Source organism: Dipodomys ordii, unplaced genomic scaffold (genome assembly GCF_000151885.1).
Source record: "Dipodomys ordii isolate 6190 unplaced genomic scaffold, Dord_2.0 Scaffold36, whole genome shotgun sequence".
NCBI classification, from domain to species: domain Eukaryota; kingdom Metazoa; phylum Chordata; class Mammalia; order Rodentia; family Heteromyidae; genus Dipodomys; species Dipodomys ordii.
In genome coordinates, this window is record NW_012267252.1 from 16,480,519 (window position 1) to 16,503,359 (window position 22,841).

Consider the following 22,841-nt stretch of genomic DNA (forward strand, 5'->3'; position numbering starts at 1 on the left):
AACCGCACACCTCCGGGGCCGCTCCGGGGAAGGTCGCCCGGAGCGCGCGCGCCACCGGGGCTCGCGCATCCCCGATCCCGCAAAACGCGCTTCGTGAGATCGGGTCTCCATCAGGGGGAGGGGGTCCTGGGGAGAGGAGGGGTCAGAGGTGAAAATCCCGGCTGGGAGAGCTCGAGAGTCCGGAGTGCGGGAGCCGAGCCCTCGGGAAAGGGGAGGGAGGAGTGCGCCCGAGACGGGTTCTGCCCCCGGGAAAGAGAAGTCCTGGCGACCTAGGGGCTGAAAGCCTCGCGAGATCTGGGAGTGGGATCTCGTTGTGTTGCCTAGTGACGGGAGGACGCTCGCGGGTCCGCAAACTAAAGTCGGCGGTAGACTGAAATCTCCTACCATGGGGGAAGAAGGCGGCGGCCGCAGCTGTGGGATCACTAGGGAGCTGCAGAAGCTGAAGCAGCAGGCGATCGAGTACTACCGGGAGAACGACGTTCCGCGCAGGCTGGAAGAGCTGCTCAACTCCACCTTCTACCTCCAGCCTGCCGACGTCTACGGGCACCTGGTAGGGACCCAGGGACGAACGCCCTCCGCCCTCCCGCTCTTTCTCCCCCCCCCCCCCCCCGCTGGGGGCTGCGACAGTTCACTGCGCCTGCGCCTCAGACTCGCGCACGCGCGCCGCGCGGGGCCTTGATGCGTCCTCCTTCCGGAAAGAGGTGGGAAGCCGGCCGCCCGCGGAAAGTGTGCCGCCAGGACGACAGCGCAGAGCATGGCAGCCTTCCTCGCTACCCAAGGAACCTCTACCTCTTCCCTGTGGGCCTCTGCAACCCAGATCTGACGCCCAGCTCAGCTTACCTGTCTGCGGCCCGCTTCCCTCTGCGGGATGGGTGCTTGCTCTGGCGTCTGCTACTGTTTAGCCCCAGCCCACCTCTAGGGCCTCAACCAGCTGACTTCCATTGCTTCCAAGTTTCCCTCCGAGCTCTAGTTGGGACGTCCTCTGGTCTGGGTGATCCACCCCACCTGGCCAGCTCCTTTAACTCCAGAATTCACTCCAGAAGCCTTGCCCACGTGGCCCTAGACTAAGTGTCCTTGGGTAGTCCTAGGGTTTTCTGTTTTTGTGTTTCCTAAGTCCTTTGAGTCATCCTCCATCAGCCAGCTGGTGAACTGCTGAGACAGGAAGCCTGTGCATTAAATTTGGGGGCATTTTAAGGGAGATCATGGGGTACTGTTAAGCCCCTTGTGACTTGTTATCTCTGACCTTGGGACCATTTCAAAGTAAAATATGAGTCCCCTTTTCCAAATAAAGAATCTGCAGCTCAGATATTTAAATGATTTTCCTCAAGGGACACAGTGAATGATAGATCAAAAAGCCAGGTTTGTATCTCTAGTACCTAGCTGAGTATGTGGTGGAAAGTGTGCCTCAACAACGATTTATAGCATGAATGAGTGAATACTTGAATTGAGCCCACTGACTCTTGGAAATACCGAAGCCACTTACTCCTGGGTTTACAAAGACAGCCCTGTCTCACAGGTCCTTAGTATACAAGCTAAGATGATAAATTTGGAATTTTGTTCCATAGGTAGCATAATGCATTTCCTAGTCAGTTAGGCAGCTGGAACACTCACTGGTTTGTGCATCTCTGTACTGTGGAGCGTGTACCATGGTTAGGGACAAAACTTCACTGATGTGTGATCATTGTGTGTTAAATGGCCAGAGTAGTCACTGTGTCACTGTATACCTATCCAAGGACTTCAGGGATGGAGAAGATCCTTGCAGGTGGGAATAGTGAGGAGAGCTTTTGAGGTATGTTCCAAAATTGCACTGACAAAAAGGGGCAACCTCCTTTTCATTTGCCCAGTCACTGTTCCAGTTTATCCCTGTTTCACCTTGTTTCTCCCTCGTCTATGCCATCCATCCTGCAGTGCTGCCTGAGCAATGTCCACAATAACCCGAGCCTGAGGATAACTCTCTTCCTTAGAAACCAGTGTCTTCCCCTGGCAGAATACAATCACACACCTTCATTTATGTGGCAAAGTGCTTGGGTCCTACTTCCACCACTTCCCTTCCACTCCTCTATGTTAGACTACCTACTGCCCTCGGAAGCCTGGAGTTGCCCATTCCCTTCTGTTTGTTCATCTCATTCCCTCTATCTGCAGTATCTACCTCCACTAGGCGTCAATTTGGTATTTCTTCTGTATTTCTCAAACATCAGATAAATGCAGAGATAGAAAGCAACCCTTAGAGGCAACAATAAGACTGTGCTCTTTCATCATAAAAGTCATGGCTGAAAGGAGTTTGGACTAAGAAAAGTGTTACATTGACCAGTCCCCACTGGATATAACATTACAGTGAAAGCTTTTATGAAAGTCCTTCCCACATGGACTCTGGACCTGCCTTGATCGCAAAGATATAATCCAAAAGAGCGTGATAAGTGTTAGCATATGGAAGCTAGGCTTCATGCTAGAGAAAGCCCAAATACCTTGCTGAAAAGAGAACCAATGAAAAAACAGGCCATGGCAGATGTCCAGCAGCTAGCATATCCAGTGAGAAAGACATGTCTGGCCAGGCATTGGACCTGTGATTGACACCACTGGATATTCTGGCCCCATCAAGCCTTCCTTTAGGTGATACATCTGCATAGGAATCCCCAGACACAACTAGGAAAAGAATGTTCCAGTTCAGTTCCATTCACATTGCCAAACCACAAGCAAATAAATAGTTTCTTCATGATTCTGAGTTCTAGAGTATACTGTTACAAGCAGTAGATCATTCAAACACTGGTGATATGATCTAGGACCATTTCTTTCTCTACAACTCAGTTTAACACCATCTACCTCAACTGCATTGAGAATGTGATGATAGGCATACCGAATGTGCAAGGACACTGACATACATTGGTTTACATAAGACTCCTATATATGGCAAATATGGTAGTATGTGATTCAGTGAACACACTTGAAAAATGTTAGTCCCGTCTCGTCTTAATAGTATGTGGCACATTGCTGGTGCTTTGTTGAACTGAGCCCGTTGCAAACACATACTGTAATATAAATACCATTTTTTTCCTTTTCCAATTTTCTGTCACCACAACCCATCCATCTTTAAATTGAATGATAGCCTGAAAATTGGCTTTGATTTCATTCTGCTGGAGCCACTCCTGAGCTGGCTCATTGCTCTGGGTGTTAGACAAACACATTGTCTTGGCTAAAGTCACTGGATCTTAACTGGACCAGAAACCTGGTCTACCGCATGGTGACAAAGAGGCCGAGGAGATTGTTCCTTAACTTTTTCTCCTCCCATCATCTCTGGTTTATGCTCCTCTGCAGAGAACGCCACCTCTAACCATTTCCCTTCTGCTCTTGGAGTGGGCTTCCCACCTCAAGAAACTATTACTAAGATTTCAACAAGCCTATTTGACTACAGAAGTCTGTAAGTGAGATTCAGTCACTAAAGGCATATGGCTAAAAGCCCATATGACTTGCTGGGAGAATAAAAACGATTCCCTTTTTGGATTCTTACACTTGAATACACAGCAGAGTTCCAGAGGCTAACGTCCTTACCATAGACTCTTTCTCTTGGGATCCATTAGGAGGCCGAGTTACTCTAGAAAGTTTTGCTAAAGAGTGACACAGGGCCATAGATTAAGAATTGAGTTTCTGCTAAGAGTTCAAAGACAACACATTGCTCCAATATGCCAGAGACACAGCCAGCAAAAGCCCAGTAGGGCTTTGCAGTCACAGGGATACTCTGATAGCACCAAACTAGGAAGGATACTCATGGAGAGGCCCAGTAAACTACAGGAAATGTGAACCGTCTTTTGAAGATGAACTCAAAGCGATGTTCTGATTTTTGTTTCCTTATGTGTGTGTTGAAGGCAAACTACTTTTCCAAGCTTGCAAAGCCTCCCACTATATGCAGAGTTGTGGGAAAAAGCATCCTGGATGGACTGGGGCTTCCCACACTGCAAGTGGAAATATTCTGCACCATTCAAAATTTTTCTAAGGTACGAGGCAGTTTAAGTCTTCCTCTACTTCCTGCCCTGCATTTACTAACAACTCTGGTCTAAACTAGAAATTTATGTTTTGAAGGTCAGTGTTTGTGAAAAAATGTATGTGTGTGTATATATATATATATAAATGAATAAACACACACATATATAAACATACTGATTATTCATAGTCACATGAGCATGAATCATACAATCAACTATGAATTTTATATTTTTATTATCAGTATAATTTTGATACAGACATTACATACTAATCTGAAGAGGATCCAAGATCCAAGAGAAGGAAAATTAGGCAAAAATAGTTTTAAGACTCTGACTATACAATGTGATGAATCCTATAAATTCACATGGGTTTACAGTTTTATAGTGTTATATGTTCACATAGATTTAGGTTGGTTTGAATAAAATAACTCATTTAAGGAATTTTAACATTTCACCTTAACTGTGATATAAATGTTAGAAATCATTTTGCCACAGCAGCTGAGTAGAGAATAATCACGGTTAAATCTGTCCATAACCTTGTCACTATTTATCCAAGAGGTAGTGAGAGAAATGAAATTCAGTGTTGGGCTTTAATGTGAGTACTTTATCAAGGTAATAATGGTAAAGGTTTCCAGAAGTAGGATTTCACAGTGTTAGAATAGCTATGAAAATATCTCAAGGGGAGAAAGCAGTCAAGAATCATATATATATAATCAAATATATATATATATATATATATATATATATATCCTACAAAATTAAGAAGAGTAAAAGGGGGAGGGATGGATGAAAATGTTGAAAGGGGTGACATTGATCAAGCGATATTATAGTTATAAACTCCTTTATTAAATAACTCCTTTGAACAACTACTTAAAATATTTTTTTAAAAACTATCAAAAAAGTGATATATTCTTGGTCCCCCCCCACATGTCAATTCCATTTCCTGTTCTGTGAGACTTAAGGAAGATGTGGGGCACATCTGTCTTGTTTTCAGCACATCTGTTCTGTGGAGATCTCCACTGACTTTGAAGTTCTGGAGAACGCTTCATCAGAGCTGGTAGAAGCAGAAGAGGCAGAGAGGGACATGGCAGTGAACACAGCAGTGCAGTGGATCAACGAGGCCATCACGGAGGAGCTGCAGGGCCGGATAGCCACTAGACAGGCTGAGGTGGACCAAGTACTCAGGTACAGCTTCGACTTTGAAAGAGAGGCATCAGTTGTCTGTTGTCTTTCCCTTCACCTATCAGTTCGATGTCTCTGTACAATCTATAGAGATGGGAAGTCCATTTGGGAAGTATGTGACAAAGCAGCAGTTTTTACACCAAGTGCCATTTTCTCCTCCCAAATCTTGCCACTAAACTCTGCATGAGGTCACATAGCACCTTCTGATCTTTGTCATACATGAAGCTTCCCTACCATTCAGCAAAAAAAGTTTGTCTGGAAAGGCATCAAAGTACAAAACCAGATGTCCTCACTTGCTCTTATGCCACCTTTGAGCTCTTCATGACCTTCTGTGGAGTCAAGTGTGTCTTACCTTCAAGTCACATTCAAGTCTTCTATGCTTTGGATTAGTGGGGTTTGATTCTAAAATTAAAAAAAAATTCTTTTGAAAAAATTTTGCCTGGAATTTTATGTCATTGTGCCTAAATAAGATTTCTCAAAACTAAAAAAACAGACAACAACAACAAAAAAAACCTATTTACCTTAAGTTGGGGGGGGGGATTATGCCTGCAATCGCAGCCTCTCAGGAGGCTGAAGTCTGAAGATCATGGTTCAAAGCCAGCCTGGACAGGAATCTGTGAGACAATTATCTCCAATTACCAGTAAAAATAAACCCAAACAAACCTGGAAATGGAGCTTTGGCACAAGTGGTAGAGCACTAGCCTTGAGCAAAAAACCTCAGGGATAGCACCCCGAAGTAAAAGATCCAGGAATGGCATTGTATATATATACAAAAAAAATACTTACCTTATGATTCTCCCAACATGAAGACAAAAAGACATTTTCCACAAAATGCTGTATTTAACCATGTATTCTCATTTTTGATAGATCTGTCTTTTGAATATCGTACAAAAGAAAATCCCAGTATTTAATCAAATTATGTCTTCGAATTTATTCTAAAAGCACAGAAAGAACTCAAATCATTTTTTAAAATCCTTAAATATTTGCTGCCAAGCCAAAACGAGCTTCAGTCCTTGAACATAGTTTTAATAATATCATATTAAGTTTGACCTTGGAGAGTTTGTTTTTATGTAGCTAAAAAGCATATCATGAAAACATTTGGGGATCAGCTCTAAAACAGAGAGATATTTGTAAATATCCCATTATAAAGCCATATTTTCTTTCTATTAAGGACATTCTTTGCAAATAAAGTACAAGAAGATAAGGAGCAGAAAGAGTTGGAGAAAACCATGGAAGAGTCTACAGCACCTGTTCCTCCACCTGTAACACCACCCCCACCCCCTCCACCTCCTCCCAAAAAGAAAGGGCCCAAGTCAGGTCAGTAGCTTACCAGCCTGTGGATCCATGTGAGGAAGAAGGCAGACTAAAGCTTGGACTGGCTGGTTCCCAGCTGGGTGCCATCCAACATTCACGCTAGGTCTTTGCTTGAAGCTGGGTGGGCAGGGTTTTCCCCACCTCCATTTTTACTTGTAAAACAAAATGATTACTCAGAGGTGAGCATTTATTAAATAGACCCTTCACCCTTCCCCCGCTGGAAATTTCCATTAGGTAATCAAAAATGTATTCCAAGCCTGGCATTGGTGGCTCACACCTGTAATACTAGCTGTTCAGGAGGCTGAGATCTAAAAGATTAAGGTCTGAAGCCAGTCTAGGTAAAAATATTTATGAGACTCCATCTAAAGCCAGTCTAGACAAAAATATTTGTGAGACTCCACAAATATAACTAGCAAAAAGTTTGGCTGGAGGCATGGCTCAAATGCCTGAGCACCAGCAGAGCAAGCTAGTGTGAGGCTTTGGGATCAAACCCCAGTACTAGCAAAACAACAACAACAAAATGCCATTTTTTTAGAGATTAGTAAAGGATTTTACTCCTTTTTACTCTTTTTCATGGACATCTGGCCCTTCCTAGGTCAAATGCAAATTAATGTTTGCCTGAGAAATCTTTACTATTTTAAAGAAAATAATTGAGGTTATCACTTTAACTTGTCCTTTGCCCATGCCTTCCAAAAGATCGCTAGGTATGTATGGTATGTTTACCTCAGAGTTGCTCCTAGTAATTATTTTTCTGTCTGTCAAACTAAAGCATCTCCTCATTCAATTTGTTATCATTACAGTGGCTAGCATGATGCTAGGCATACACGAACACCCAATAAATGTGCATCCCATTTTATAAGAAAGCACCAAATCAGGAGGGGAATATGAAAACAAGATCTCTTCTTGTATTGATTCTGGCTGCTGAGATCCAGAGAGGGACAGAGAATCAAACAAGACAAAAGAATTCTACTAGTCTCCTCTCTGGAGACTGAGTCTTTAGACCATAAGTAGATGCTCATTTGGCAGTTGTTTTTGGCTGCTAAAAGGAAAGATATAGAATGGAATGGTAATTTGCTAAGCCTTTCATATGTGCTTGATGCATACCCATCTTATCTCCATAGAGGATTTGAGCTGTGGGAACTGGACAAAAGAACTAAATTAGATTTATGACAGAATATAATCTGATCAGACAGGGTGGCTGAGAACGTGTTACGATGAAAGGTGGGTCTGTGGCATGTCTAAAGATGATAAACATCATCAAAGCAGTCATTTAGGGTTGATGAGGGGGATAAGTATATACATGTAAAGATGCCTGACCAAAAACTGGGTATAAAGATAGCTATGACAAGACACAGGAATAAAGGATATGGAATGGCAAGATGATATAAATCCTTTCTTTATGCACTTTACATATCATGCAAATGTCTTAATCACCATAATCCCCAGTTTACTATATGTGACTTGGATAACATCTATGTCATACAGTTGTTGAGTTAATATTGATGTCTAAAATTTCGGCTCAGGATGATTTGAGCACCAGTAACTGAAACCAGCAGAAAACCTGGTGGTTGAGCTGAAGAATACCTTCTTCTCAGTCATCTTCCCTTTTACCTGGCCTTTCCATCTCTCAGTTCAATGTCCACAAGTTCAGTCTTGTCTTACTATAGTCAGACATCGTAGGAAGGAATCTTTTTCTGTGTTTTTCCCCCTCCAGGACGAAAGGACACTCTTAATGAGAAACCTATCCTGCCTGCAGAACCCCCTGAAGCCATATTCTGTGGCAGTATGGCCATTGGGGCTGTGTCACTAGCTATTGCCAAAACCAGTGCCACACTGGACAATATTCCTCTGTATTTGAACATGGCATTACTAAAGCACAATCAGGTTAGTAATGGTGAAGATTCCACTGCAAGGTGTGTCTCCAGGCAAATGAACTGTATTTCTCATTTTCCTTTCCCAATTTCAGGAACAGCCAGCAACACTAACTATGCCTTTACTGATGGGATCGCTGGTCAGCTGTGGGAAGTCATCACCTGGGAAGTTGAATTTAATGAAAGAAGTGATTTGTATACCCCATCCTGGATTATCAACCAAACAGGTACTTTACATTACCTTGCATACTTATTTTTCTTTGAAAATAACAAACAAAACCTACATCATTGATGATTTTTAAATATAGCTCCTCTATACTAGCAAGGGAGAGGAAATTAAATAGAGAATGAGAAAACATTAGGAAATCAGGGGTAATGAAAGAAAGCCAAGACCTCCTTTGAGGTCTGGTCCCTTTCAGCAGTGGCTCACACTGGCGCCTCAGAAGCCAGAAGCGAACAATTCTGAAGGCTTCGATAGTGTGGGAAAGTTGCTACGAAGGGCAGTCAAGATATCTTTATTTACTCGTTTATGAACTTTATTCACTGGCAGTAGCAAGTAGAAGCTGGCATTCTGCAGCCATTCTGTAGGAACTCCAGGCCTAGCAGATTGCCTGGCAAGTAGGAGACACTGGTTTAGTCTGTATTTGTAGACTGCATGAATCCTAAGCCTACCTTCACTTCTTGGGAGTATATTATTAGTGTTGTCTCCATTGCTCTTCAGAGGCCTGCGAGAGTCAATATGGACTTACATGGTACCAATTAATTGTGGGGAAGAACTAATCATTTATTTTCTATAATAGCTACTTTCAGAAAACATACAGGATTTCCCTCTGACCTCTGGTAGTAATGAATGCTATTTTTCTAAGTTAGTGGAAGTAAGGTAAAAAAAAACAAAAAACAACTAATCTCTGGAAGTTTTCTCTATGATAAAGAACTTCTTTTATAAATAAAATTATTATTACCTTACATTTCTTAATTATAGAAGACCAGAATTTCTATCTGACTCACCATCTGTCAGATGATATTTAGATCCTATTTCCTGAATCCTTCCCTTAGTTAATATCTGCTGTGATATTTAGTGCCAGAGCACTTGGCATGTCATTCTTTATCTGTCTTCATATGTAGATCTTATACGCATTAGAACATGCATTCTGATTTTTAAGTTATAGAGGATTCATACTGATTTGGCCACTCAAATCTAGGCTATCTTGATGACCAGTGACATGTACTAGAGAAAGCTTCCAGGCTGGTCAAGAAACCATGAAGAAAATGAAGTTACCTGGGCCAACCATTAGACCCAGGAGGAACATTGAGGAAACTAAGTCAGCTATTTGACCACACCACCTACTCCCTGAGGGCCATTATATAGGAATGTGAATATTCTGCATTAGGAATAACCATACGGAGTATATGTTCACTGGTACAATTGTGGAAGATGATGGTTATTCTACTTACAGGGCGTGGAGATGCTTTTGGAAATTCAGAAACAAATTAGCAAAGCAATGGAAACGGTATGTGAAAGTGCATAGCATCTAGCTACTCACCCCCCGCTTTTATTTTTGTCAGTCATGGGGCTTGAACTCTGGGCTTGGGCACTGTCCCTGAACTCTTCAGCTCAAGGCAAGTGCTCTACCAATTGAGCCACAGCACCACTTCTGGTTTTCTGGTGGTTAATTGGAAATAAGAGTCTTACACACTTTCCTGCCCAGATGGCTTTGAACCTCAGATCTCAGTCTCCTTAGTCGCTAGGATTACAAGTGTGAGCCACCAGTGCCCAGTGCTACTAGGACCCAACTTGTAGCTCATTTTGGAATTAGATCAATCTTGTTACCACTATGGAAAAATGGCTTTATTCGCCTTGGATTTCCCATGTGAATGTACGTATATATACATCCCTCACCGTCTGTGGATCTGCTTTCTAAGGGTAGTGAGCACTCTCATCCTGGTTTCTGTGGCTACTGGCTCTGTGATAAGACCATCCTTTAGGATTGACAAAGGATTCAGTGACTAAAAGTTAAACCCACCAGCTTGTCCCCTGAGAATATTGGAAACAGTATGCTGGGCATATAGAAGCAAACCCCACAGTGGTAGGGAGTATTCTGTCAGGCTTATCCTCTGCAAAGAGAGGATCTGCATCAAGGCAGGAGTTCCAAACATGGCGTGTGCATGCTTTGTGTATATGAACCGTTAGGTGTACAGCCCCTGTGTGTGACAATGGGCACAAACTAAGAGTGAACTCAAAGGAATGTGTTCCTGAAGTTGAAAGTTTGGGATCTTAAAGAGTATGTCTGGAATCATCCCTATGTGTGTGTGGAGGTGTGCACGTGTGTGCATGTGATGTGCATGTGTGTGGGGTGTGCAGGCTGTGAGTATGGGGTGTCTGTATGTATGTCAGTGTCTATAAAGTATGTGCATGCATGTCAGTGTGGCAGTGTCTGTATGCATGTGAGTGTGGGGATATCTGTGTGTGCACATGGATGTGATTGTGTGGGGTATCTGTGTGTATGTGAACTGGTACATAGGTGAGTGCGTGTGCATTAATGTGAGGGTGTGCATGTATGAGAGCAGAGCTGATATGAGTATGGGGGTGAGTAGAGGTGGATGACTATGAGTATGTGTGTGTTTGTGTGTAGGTCTTTGTGTACTGGAATAACATATATGTGTGTGCATGTACTTTTGTATGCATGCATGAGTGTGGTGTGTGTATGTTTATGTGTGGGGTGACTATGAGTGTATTGGGTGTCACTATTTGTGTACATGTCGGCTGACATTTAGGTGTGTTTGTGAGTGCATATATGTAATTGTAGGGTGTATATTTATGAGTGCAGGGTGACTGTATGCATACGAGGGTATTTGTGTGCTTGTGAGTATGGAGTGTGATTGTGTGTGTGTGTGTGAGAGAGAGAGAGAGAGGGAGAGAGAGAGAGAGAGAGGGAGAGAGAGAGAGAGCCACAGTGTGGCTGGCCAGGTTCTGTACAAGTAGAGGACCTGATGCTCTGCTTGCTCTCACAGACATGTTTGAAATCCGAGTGACATGTACGTGATCTTTTGTCCCACAGTTGCCACCTCCAAAAGCAGAGACAAAGAAAGGGCATGATTCAAGCAAAAGAGGTCAAGTAAGTCCATGTGTTTGTTTGCCACATCTGCTTTTCAGTTTAATAAGCATACACACACACACACACACACACACACACACACACACACATTCATACATACAACCTTAAACCTTCAGCCTCATTGATAGTGCTTCAATTTATATAGTAGCAATTCATGGCACATCACAACAGACCTTGAAATAGAGGCATATGGCTGCCTTTCCTTGGGATCCTTTGGGCTCCCAAATCCGTTAGAAACCATCCCTAGTAATGCATACTTTTAGTCTTAAGTCATTTTCTTTTTATTTTTTATTGTAAAGATACTATACAGAGGGTTACAGTTACATGAGTAAGGTAATGAGTACACTTCCTATTGAGCATTGTTATCCCCTCCAGTCATTTTCTTTTAAAAAAAATCAGACCTTTCCTGAAGGAAAATTACATTTTTAACAATTACATTCATCTAGAAGAAAACAAAACATAAGAGCGAGCAGGTTTGGAGGAAGAGGACTAGCTGAGTTAGAGACCAATGGACAGCTTCAGGGACAGACTCAACAGTCACCAACTTGGTGGCTATGGCTCAGTTTAGCTCTATAGAGTGGCAGAGCTGATAAAATAAAGCAGCAACATAGGCACATTATAGGGGAAACCATATGCCCAAAGTCCTGTGAATGGAGTCTAGAAGTTGGATTTATCAAGAACCGAAGAACTAGATCTTTGGAGAGCTGTATCAAGTTATAATCATGATCATCACAGAAGCTCCAAGGATGTTAGTTGGCTGGGATGACTCGCATCATTTTTTTTTCATCCTTAGCCACTGATCACTGGCAAGATGTCCCACCTTGGCTGTTTAACCATTAACTACGACACAATAGAACAACCCCTGCTTCTAATCCAGGGAGCCTGTGTGAACCTGGGACTAGAACTGGGCAGGAATCTGCATCTGGCCATCAACTGCGCTGGACACGAGCTCATGGACTATGTAAGTTTCCACTTGAAAGTGGGTCACCTCTGGCTGAGATACATAATTTTAACATTAGACCTCAAAGGAAGACCTTATTTGACTATATCCTCAAGGGGTACAGAATTTTAGTTATTCATATTCTGTAAGGGACCTAGATAGAAATTAGTGGAGAAAGCCAAATTAGGTAGTATAAGCAGATAAGTTTTTAGTAACACCCAGTGTCCTAATTACATGTAGACATTCTGCATACAGAAACTTCATAAATTTTAAAGTGTTTCTGAAAAGTATAAAAAATCCCTTCAATTATAGATTCCTTAGGAGTTTGCTTAATTGCATAATTTATATTGCCCTCATGAAAGCTATTGGGAAATGATATGTTTGTTGAGTATAATCCTTTGGTTGGTAAATGCTGAATTTGTCAGGCATGTTAAGTGGGTCAGTCATAATAATGATTGACAGACCTTTCTAGATAGAACCCCTCTAAGCTAGCTGAGACTTAGAGTTTAGGCTTGGCTTTCTATTTATTTATTAGTTATTATTTCTGTAGTCCTAGGGATCAAACCGTAAGGGGAGGGGTCCAGGCCTTAAACAAGTGTTTAAGGAACGGAAGCCCCGTGTGCCAGTCCCCTTTTTATAGAAAAAAAAAGATGTCCAAGTTGTTAAAAGCTTTATGAAGAATACATTTTCATTCAACTAAATATATCCAAGTGTTATGCTCAGCCTGGATGGGGAGGACAGAACCTATCTTGATGATGAAATACCATGCAGTGATTACACTACTTAGAAAAAAATATTTTCAAGAGTTGGAAAACAGGTTCATTGACACCTGTCAGGCCCTTGCTCCCCCAGGCTACTAATAATGTATTTGGGAAATCTGTGTGCTAAGAAATATATTGAATTTTTTGGTCTTACACACACACACACACACACACACACACACACACACACACACACACACACTTCCCATTTTAAAATGCAAAAATGTCAAGTCTTAATTTTATAAAATGCACATCATATTGACATGTACACAGAGTGACTTGGTTATTTTATGTCACATTTGAGAGACACAGCAAAATAAGATCCTGCTCTAACTGTAATTGTAACCTTATCTACAAAAGAAATTTTGAATAATATCTTAGGCTAGAAGTTTAGTTTTCTCAAGAAACAAAGCACAGGGGTTGGGAATGTGGCTTGGTAGTAGAGTGCTTGCCTAGCATGCATGAAGCCCTGGGTTCTATTCCTTGGTACCACATAAACAGAAAAAAACTGGAAATGGCACAGTGGCTGAAGTGGTAGAGTGCTATATTGAGCAAAAGAAGCTCAGGACAGTCCCCAGGCCCTGAGTTTAAGCTCCAGGACTGGCGAAAGAAAGAACAAAAGAACAAAAGAAAGAAAAGGAAGGAAGGAAGGAAGGAAGGAAGGAAGGAAGGAAGGAAGGAAGGAAAGAAGGAAGGAAGGAAGGAAAAAAGAAAGGAAGGAAAAAAGAAAGGAAGGAAAAGGAAGCAAGCAAACACATACAAGAATTTTTAATTTCCTATTCTTCACAGAACATGTTTTGTTTTGTTTTGGTGTTCGTACTTGGGCTTGAACTCTTGGCCTTGTGCTCTTGTTTAGCTCCACTTCTGGCTTTTTGGTGGTTAATTGGAGCTAAGAGTCTTATGGACTTTTTTTGCCTGAGCTATCTTTCAACCTGGATCCTTAGATCTCAGCCTGAGTAGCTAGGATTACTGGTACCTGGTTAACTGCATGTTTTCATCAGCAATGTATACCAAGAACAATGAATATGCTGCTACTAATGATAAGGAGTATGGGTATTTATTGCTTATATTCAATTTAATGTATTGGCTTTGCCTTAGAAAAGCTAAGGTTCTTTCATTGTGAAACGACTGCAAAATCCTTCCAGTTGTGGACTTCTTAGGAACCTAGTGAACTCCACTAAAATCTACTCTGTTAGCTGAAACAGCAGGAAGGCATTAGCAAAGAAAACAGCCACTCTTACCTGGTCTACCTCCCTCCTAAAACCTAAATATCCTAGGTGCCACCCCTGAATCCAGACTTGAGAAGAATTGCTTGAAGGCTAAAGTACATCTGTTTTATTATATGGAATGATGGGAGCTGCAGACTTCTAATGAATGGGCTTGCACTAGAATCCTCCTTTCAGGACAGTATGGTTCCTGGAAGTATGGTTCCTATTGAAGTTGCACACTACCTGAAAGATGCCTTCTCATAAACACATTTCATACTGGTTGTTAGTCCTCAAAAGGCGAGCCCTACTCTCATAGTTTTACAATATTTACAGTAAGGGAGACAATTATCTGTCCACTGTGAGTTCTAGAGTGGGCAGATTTACAGTGCTATTTTGTTGTTGTTTTATAAATTTATATTATTGTCCACCTACCTAAGCAGCCGGGGACCTGGCACCAGGTCATAAACCTAAATAAAAATACGTTCCCCTCCCACTCTGTACTTACTGGCTTTTTGTGCAGAAGGCTCCATCTGAGGTCTGTGGGAAGAGGAACACTGACTTGATTTCTCCAGGTTAATATTTTATAGATATTTAGATGGCAAGGCATTGATTTCTCAGGGGAAGCTGGCTTAAAAAGAGTCTGTTTGCAATCTTTTATGTGAAATGAACAAAGAAATCACATACTTACCACGGAAATGGTAAAAAAAAAAAATTACTCTTTGTCCTTTTATTGTGCTGTTTTCCTCACACATGTCAGAGTAAGGGGAAGTACGAAGTGATGGTAGGCACCCACAAAAACTTCACTGAGATGGTTGACCTGTATGTGGATCTGATCAACAAGTACCCCTCCATTATTGCCTTAATTGATCCTTTCAGGAAGGAGGTAAGCTGGGCCCACCTTTTCTATTTTATAACCTATATTTTATATACTATAAAGTAAGCAGGCTCAACTTGTTCATTCTCTAACATAGAATAAAATCTCATTCTTTTGGATCTCTGTCATTGGGAATATGTGGTAATTTGGGCTGGGGACTGAGGTGCTTTATTTTGGCATTCATGAAAAAGGCACTCACTAAGCAAATGAATAGCAGAAACACAATTATCTAGGAGTGTGCCTGTCTATGGAATGAACAAGCCATTCTGTAAGCCCTTCAGGAGTACCTGCGTATTTACAAACCACCTGACTGAGGGAAGCTGCCCCTGCTGTGCCAGCTGGTGCTTCAATAGGTTAATCACATATCATTTCCATGTGCTCATGGAAGCAGGACTTCAACCTAAATCTAGTTACTATATATGCACGAAAGGAACAAGGCTATATATATATTATATGTATATTTAAAATATGTATTTCCTCCCAACCCACTTAAACTCCAAGATGGGAATGCTTGATTTTGTGACCTTGAGAACCATTCATATACCGAAGGGGCATGCTGAGCAAGCATCGAGAGAAGTATGTTGATTTGAGGACAGTATGAACACTGGATTCCATTTGCAGCCCCAGAGCCTTCCAGTCCCACCTTCCCTTTCCTGGCATAGGCTACATCTAGCACTCTCAGAGGATACTTGCTGAGTTCAGAGCCAGACTGGCTTCACAATGAGGCCTCAGGCTCGGATTGTAGCTGAAATTGTAGGATGCACCCACATGGTCAGCTGTAATGGGAAAGGCTGAAATTTGGTCCAGTAGCTGAAACGACTTCATATGTATAATATGCATATATAAATATAAGTACATGTACATACATAATATAAACATGCACTAATATAGATATATGCATGTATACATATTGCACTAATATAGAAGTATGCAGTTACAGATACATGTAACTTATTCAATAGGCATTATACTTTTTACAGAGGTCTCTCTGATAAAAATAGGGTGTTGGGAAAAAGCCCTTGTAGGCTCTTTGTGTTTCCAGTTTTATGCTTATCAGAGATAACAGAAACATCTTCTAACCAGCCAGTCTTCAATAGCATTATGGGATGAGAATAGACTGGGTCAGTCCATGGAAGAACATCATTTAGTGCAGTAATATTTTATTCACAGTATCTGTAAGCTCAAATCACTTAATGATCCTTTTCCATGAACCTTGCTAATTCCTATGGGTATGGTACAGAGAGAATTCAGGCACAGGTTAAAAGAGTGTCAAGGTGGGGCTGGGAAGGCAGCTCAGTGCTAGAGTGCTAGCCTTGCATGTGTGAGGGTTTGATTTCTCAGCACCACATTAGCAAAAAAAAGCTGGAAGTGGTGCTGTGGCTCAAGTGGTGCGCTAGCCTTGAGCTGAAGAGTTGAGGGACAGTGCTCAGGCCCAGAGTTCAGGCCCCACGACTGGCAAAAAAAAAAAGTGTTAAGGCGTAACTAAGTCAAGTGTGACTCTGATTCTGTGCTATTTGATTTGTTGATCATGTTCAATACATTAAGGTAAACCTTTCAATATTTACCCAGGACGTTGAGCAGTGGGAGAGCATCTACACAGCGGTTGGTTCCAAGTGCTATATAATTGCAGGAGCTGCATCCAAAAGCATTTCAAAACTTCTAGAGAATCAAATCACCAGCATCCCCAAATGCCATGGACTGATCCTGAGACATACCAATCAAACGACGATGTCTGATATGGTAGAAATAACCAATCTTGCCGACAGTGAGTAAACACAGCCAAAAGACTCAGGATGAGTTGCTTATACAAAAATCCCCCAAATATGCAGTACATCAAAGCTCATAGAAAGCAAGTAATCTCAAAAAGAACAATCTCAAGAGCCATTTGTCAGCACATTCTCTTTTTCTGGCAAAGAAACTGCAGCTAGGTGATTCATCTTACCAAGTTCTAACACCATCCCCTCACTGAGCTTCACGACAAAGGCCACTTCCCTGTCACCTGCATAATGGGAAAGCACCTGTCTAACTCTGAACAAGGCCTGCTTCCCTCTGAAAGGGAACTAGCACATTTATTCCTTTGCTTGGGCTACTTAGCCTAGGCTAAAAAAACCTCAGAGAAACCCAAAGGATTATTACAGCCTCTCTTACTATAGAACAGGATCCAACCTTTGAATCACAGACTATGGACCCCATGGCTGCCTTAGCCATGTTTCCTGACATGGGGCAGTGTTCCAGATCAGGAAAAAAAAGCTCAATACTCACAAAGGCAAGGTATCAAGCACTATCAGGGAGGTCAGCAAGGACAGATGTGTTAAGCCTGCAGCACAGGTACTAAAAAATCCCTCTTTGTGCTCACTGTCACCGCTTCATTTCTGTGAATCAAGGAGCTTCTATGTGGACAAGTGAGATGAGGATGCTCTTACACACAGATTCAACCCAAGTACTTGATTGAAATAAACTTAGCTAGTAATCTACTCGGACACCAGGGGGCTCTTTTGATTTGTACTGACTTGGGAAAGTCTAGGGGGGAGGTTCAGAATGTGGAACTTGATCAGTTAGGAAAATGACAACGAGAAGACCCAATCAGAAGCAAACAGCTTTCCATCAGTACAAAGACCTGGGGCAGATGGGGAGGTTCATTTTCTACTACTTGGAAGCTGACAGGCAGGTTGGCAGGGCTGAGTAGCATCATCAAGAAGGCATCTGTGAGCAGGCCCTTAGCAAGGAAGCTGGGAATCAGACGTGGGATCCAAGCACTGGGAACCAGGGGATGACAAGCCTGAGAGGCCAGAGGAGAGCAGCTTCGTGTAGGACCCACAGGCATTTTAGCTTTGGATTTACTCTGAAGTACAGTCATTTCCTCTAGTTCAAACGCGTTACTACCTCACGTTCTAAACATACTGTTCCACTGGCTTTGAATGTTTTTTCCTGTACTTGTTACTTAGCTATCTACTCATCATTTAGCTATAGGCTTAAATGGCTGATGTGTACATGCCTTCTCTGACCTCCCCTCCCCTACTCGTTTTAAACCTTCCTTGTGGCATCTTTTACTTTTCCTCTATAGGAAAAGCATAATGATTTATGTGATTATTTAATAGCTGGTGACCCCTACTAGATGGCAGACTCCAGTAAGTTCATGAATGCATGTGTGCACAGCATACTGGGACTTAGGAACTAGAAAGGGAAGTCTCAGATCCTCATCAGGACACAAAGGCAGAGTGGCAGCCAGGGGCCAGGGAGGAGCTACAGGTTGAATGACAGGTCCAGGCAGGGCTGGCTGGGAAGGGCCTGTCCTCTTGGGCCCCACCACTCAGCAAGCATCTGTCACCCACTTCACACAGCTCATCTAAAAACACATATACTGTCACTAGGGAGAGGGGCTCTGTGGTTGTGCTCTTTGTAGACAAATTTCATAAGGTTTTGAAACCCTCACTACCCACATTATTCTTACATTCAGAAAGACAGCTTCCTTTAGGCAGCCTATCAACTCTACATTTGCTGTCCTTGAACTTAAGTGTATTTCACTGACTCAAGGATGCACGTTGTCTACACTGAACAGCAAGGAAGCCAAATCATGTCGTACAGCTGTGTCTTAGGAATGTGTCCATTTGATAAACACTTCCCCATTTTTCACTGACAATACTGCATCTTACTAACAACGTATCTTAAATTTGATGAAAGACAGTATTTAGTATTTATGGCCTCTAGCTATTGGAAAGAAGACGATACAGATAACCCAGGCAATAAGAATGTAAGTGTTTAGGCTAGAATTGCCAACTCTGGCAAGCTTCTATTTTTGATCCCAAAGGCTCTGATATTTATCAGAATGGTTCTACGCCACACAAAACTGACATGAAACACTTCTCCAGGTAAGAAGCAAATCGTCATTCTTGGAACTACAGAAGGAGAGTCGTCTGATGACAGCCTTGTCGATTTGGTAAGTGCTGAATGCTGGTCAATTGCAGAATTGCCAAAACACTGCTTTTATCGCGAATTGGTATTTCAGAGAAATGCAGTCTTTGGTGAAGAAAGTCATGTAACCTTTTATGAAATAGACTTGCTTCCTCGTAGACAGCTGCCTTTTGCAAAGAGCTAATCTTTGAACTTTTAAAAAGAAGCAAAATTGAAGTCCAGGGAAAATGACGAGTACACTTAAATGACTAGGGTATGCACTAGCAATCTTTCCCCGAAAAAGAAGGGTGAAAGGCCAACCTGTTCTTACGTGAAATCAACGTGCTTACAGGACCAGTAAAGTGCCGCATGGACAGCCAGTCACGCCATCTGTCTGCCCTTCGTGAGCAGGCCACTTTACTTACATCAAGATAGAAAACCAAGTTTTAAGAGAAAACCCTCAACAGCACATTGTGACATTACTCTTTCTCTTTATAAAGAATTGTTCATGGCTTAGCAAAACACCACTCCCCCATAGAAAAGAAGTTGTTTTCTTTGTTCAGGCTGTTGGACTCGGTGTCCGGTTTGTCAAGTTGGGGGGTCCTTCTCGAGGAGAACGAGTGACTAAGTACAATCGTCTTCTGAATATAGAGGAAGAACTTGTCCAGAATGGGACCTGGGGTATGCACTGCTTTCTTGCTTTGTTTTCACTTAGCCATGAATAAGGGAACAAAGACTGGAGGAGGGGGGAACAGAAGTCCCTCAGCAGGAGGGCAGGAGAATCAGAAGACCGTAAATCAGGGCTGACAGAGCCAGGGTGGCACTGCCACAATGTACATTGTTTTCTTAATGGATTATCTGTTTACCTGAATGTTTAACACTCTTGCCCTTCTTCTTGCTGAATGGGCTGTGTGATTCTTTTCAGTAGAATTAATTGATTGGAATCCCTAAGCCTACCTTTTGTTATGGGCCAAATTACACTTAAAGGTTCTCTGCACTGTCCCTGAAAGTGAAAGCAGATGTTTTTGCTGATGGTTCTTGGAAACAATTCGTTTTACTTCAGCCTAGTGGGCAGCATGCTAATTTTCATGTTGTACCCTGAAAAGGCCAAGGTCACAAGAGAAGTGAACTGATCACTTAGTTTGTAAAATTTGAGTGGATAGCAGCATTTTGTGTGTAGGCTGGTGGTAAATATTCTAGCTACACATTCTTGTTTTCTCTATTACTGATTTTGGTACCCAAAGGAGGGCTAACATGTAGAGAAATATCTAAAGAAACTGACAGAAATCTTGATTTTAAACTGGTCATCTTTAACAGGAAATAAAGAGCTAACAGGGCAGCCATTTCTTTGACATGGGAAGGCAATCAGAAGTCTGGGCCAGGCACTGGTGGCTCAGGAGGCAGAGATTGCAATTCAAAGCCAGCCCAGGCAAGAAAGTCTGTGAGATTTTTTTTGGGGGGGGGTCTGGTAGTGGGGCCTGAACTCTGGGCCTGGGCGCTGTCCCTCAGCTAGAGGGCCACTTACGGCTTTTTTCTTTTTGCTTATGTGGTGCTGAGGAATCGAACCCAGGGCCTCAGGCATGCAAGGCAAGCGTTCTACCACTGAGCCACCTTTCCAGCCCCAAGTCTGTGAGATTCTTATCTCCATTTAGACATACCTGAGTTCAAGCCCCATGACCAAAAATAAATAAATACTGAGATCTGAGGATCATAGTTCAGTCACCCTGGGCAGGAAAGTCTGTGAGACTCTGATCTCCAATTAACTAGCAAACAATAGGAAGCAGAGGTGTGGCTCAATTGGTTCATACAAGTCTTAGTACTGGCACACAAAAAAATGTTAAGACTATGCTGTTTACTTATGACACACTGGCTTTTTTGTCAAATAGGTCAGACTCTATGGTTGTACATACCATTTGATTGTCCTTAAGTGTACCAACTTGTGGAGGCCTTAGGAAGCTCCAGTGCGTTCTCCATCTGCATCCAGACTCCTCAAGGAACACAGCTACCCAGAGCACCAAAGCAAACTTGTGACCAGAGGCAGGGGGATCGGGGAGTCCGAGGTGCTATTTGTAGCTCTGGAACTAAAGACTTAGTAATAATTTCTCTGGCACTGGGCAGTAAATATTAAGGGGCCCCCTAAACTGGCAAAACAAAGCTCTCTACTCCCACTTTTGAGTAGCAGATCTTGGCACAATCAGTCTGCCTGGGACTGTCTCTCCATACCAGCCTTTCCTCTACATTGTTGTCTTCCTCTTAGCCTTTTCTGCTGAGTCTTTGGCACTGTGCCTCAGACTTCCCTAAACATGGCATTAGATGTCCTATACACTAGACAGGACAACAGGGGTGCACAAATAAGGCCTAACTGAAGACAGGACATCTTAAAGAGGTGTGGATCTGAATGGCAGTGTGACTCCTTTGGGTGTTTCTGGTTCTGTCCTTCAAATCATGTGATAAATAACATCAGAATTGGTAACACTAGATCAGACAGTAACCTTCATTGTTGTTGGTTTTAAACAGGTGCTAGTGAAGAACACACTTTCTTCCCCTTTACCGAGGATGCCGAGAAGCCTGCTACGGCCGCACTGAGTGAGCTGGTTCCCCAGGAGCCCATCTTCCCCACCGAGGTTATAGAGGGCTCAGCTAGACGCTGAGCATCTTTGAGGTGGGGCTGGGCCCCAGGCCAGAGGCATCCCTTGCGTGCGTGCTAGGCTCATAGGTCTGAAGTATGTCTCCATGTTGGCTTTGTTGTGAAAACTTCACTAACGCATGTGATTTTCATTTCTTTAATCTCATTGTTTGGTGTATATATATAATGCCCCAAATTTTGTCATACTTCCATGGAGACACTAGTTCCACTCTCCATTTTTCAGGATCACGTTTCTTAGATGCATTTTTGTTGTCAAATTCCATACTCTTAACGTCTTGTTCATTACAAATCAGAACACCTCTAAAAATACCATGTCTGCATTCTTCAAGAAGTTCTCCATGACCAGTGGGTGTCCACCTTCTGTGTTCCTTTTCCACCTCTGTGCTGACACAGAGCCAGCCTTGGGTAGAACTAGGAGAGGGGTGGGTACCCTTTTGGGAAGAGCTGAATGGCTTCAGCCCCCTTTCCTACACTTGACTCCTCTTTCGCCACTCCCCCTTCTTAAATTTTACTCTTGTATTTTACTTTTTTACCTATGTGAATCTCCTCAGACACTTTTTTAGAAGGACAAGTACAAATAAGTACAGGGGCTAGCAAATATTCCTAAGGTTATTAGCTATCAGTTAGTTACACAACCGCTTTTTAAAGATTTGGAAGGTTAAAAATGATGTAACGTGCAATATTGACTGAGTCACCTCTTTTGTAAGTCACTGTTGGGGTTATAGAACTGGAATACCAGAAATAACTTCAGAGACGGCCTATATATGTGATGATGACCACTGCTTTCGATGACTGGGTTTCTATTCAAAGGGTTACCATTTGCTGCTCTTAAAAGTTATATAAATTGCTATATCCTGACCTACAGTAAAAGTTATATAAATTGCTATATCCTGACCTACAGCAGGGTGACTAAATTTAGGCTTCTTGGTCTATAAATTTTTATTAAGGAAGAGTGCCTCTTCCTTTTGAAGAGTATGAACGAGGGAACTTTATGGCCTCATAGTAGATCAACTTCTGATTCTCAAAGCTACAATTTGAGATTGGCTCAGTAGGAGATGCT

The 22,841-nt window shown here is 42.4% G+C and overlaps 1 protein-coding gene across 1 annotated transcript; it reads left to right on the top strand.

Annotated features, from left to right (window-relative positions):
* The first annotated feature begins 366 nt into the window (after positions 1-366).
* Positions 367-22,524, top strand: Eno4 (enolase family member 4). The gene is made up of 14 exons (XM_013017693.1): positions 367-550; positions 3,861-3,989; positions 4,972-5,162; positions 6,331-6,476; positions 8,188-8,357; positions 8,440-8,571; positions 9,802-9,855; positions 11,404-11,460; positions 12,254-12,421; positions 15,127-15,252; positions 16,813-17,008; positions 19,113-19,180; positions 19,698-19,815; positions 21,652-22,524. The coding sequence occupies exons 1-14, from the start codon at positions 386-388 to the stop codon at positions 21,783-21,785; spliced, it is 1,854 nt and encodes a 617-aa protein (XP_012873147.1). The 5' UTR covers positions 367-385; the 3' UTR covers positions 21,786-22,524.
* The last annotated feature ends 317 nt before the right edge of the window (positions 22,525-22,841 follow it).

Excerpts from the sequence above, each read along its gene's own strand:
- Eno4 (XM_013017693.1), top strand. The coding sequence starts at position 386 with ATGGGGGAAGAAGGCGGCGGCCGCAGCTGTGGGATCACTAGGGAGCTG. Across the intron at positions 6,477-8,187 it reads AAAGAAAGGGCCCAAGTCAG|GACGAAAGGACACTCTTAAT; the intron begins GTCAGTAGCTTA and ends TTCCCCCTCCAG. Across the intron at positions 19,181-19,697 it reads ATGACAGCCTTGTCGATTTG|GCTGTTGGACTCGGTGTCCG; the intron begins GTAAGTGCTGAA and ends TTCTTTGTTCAG.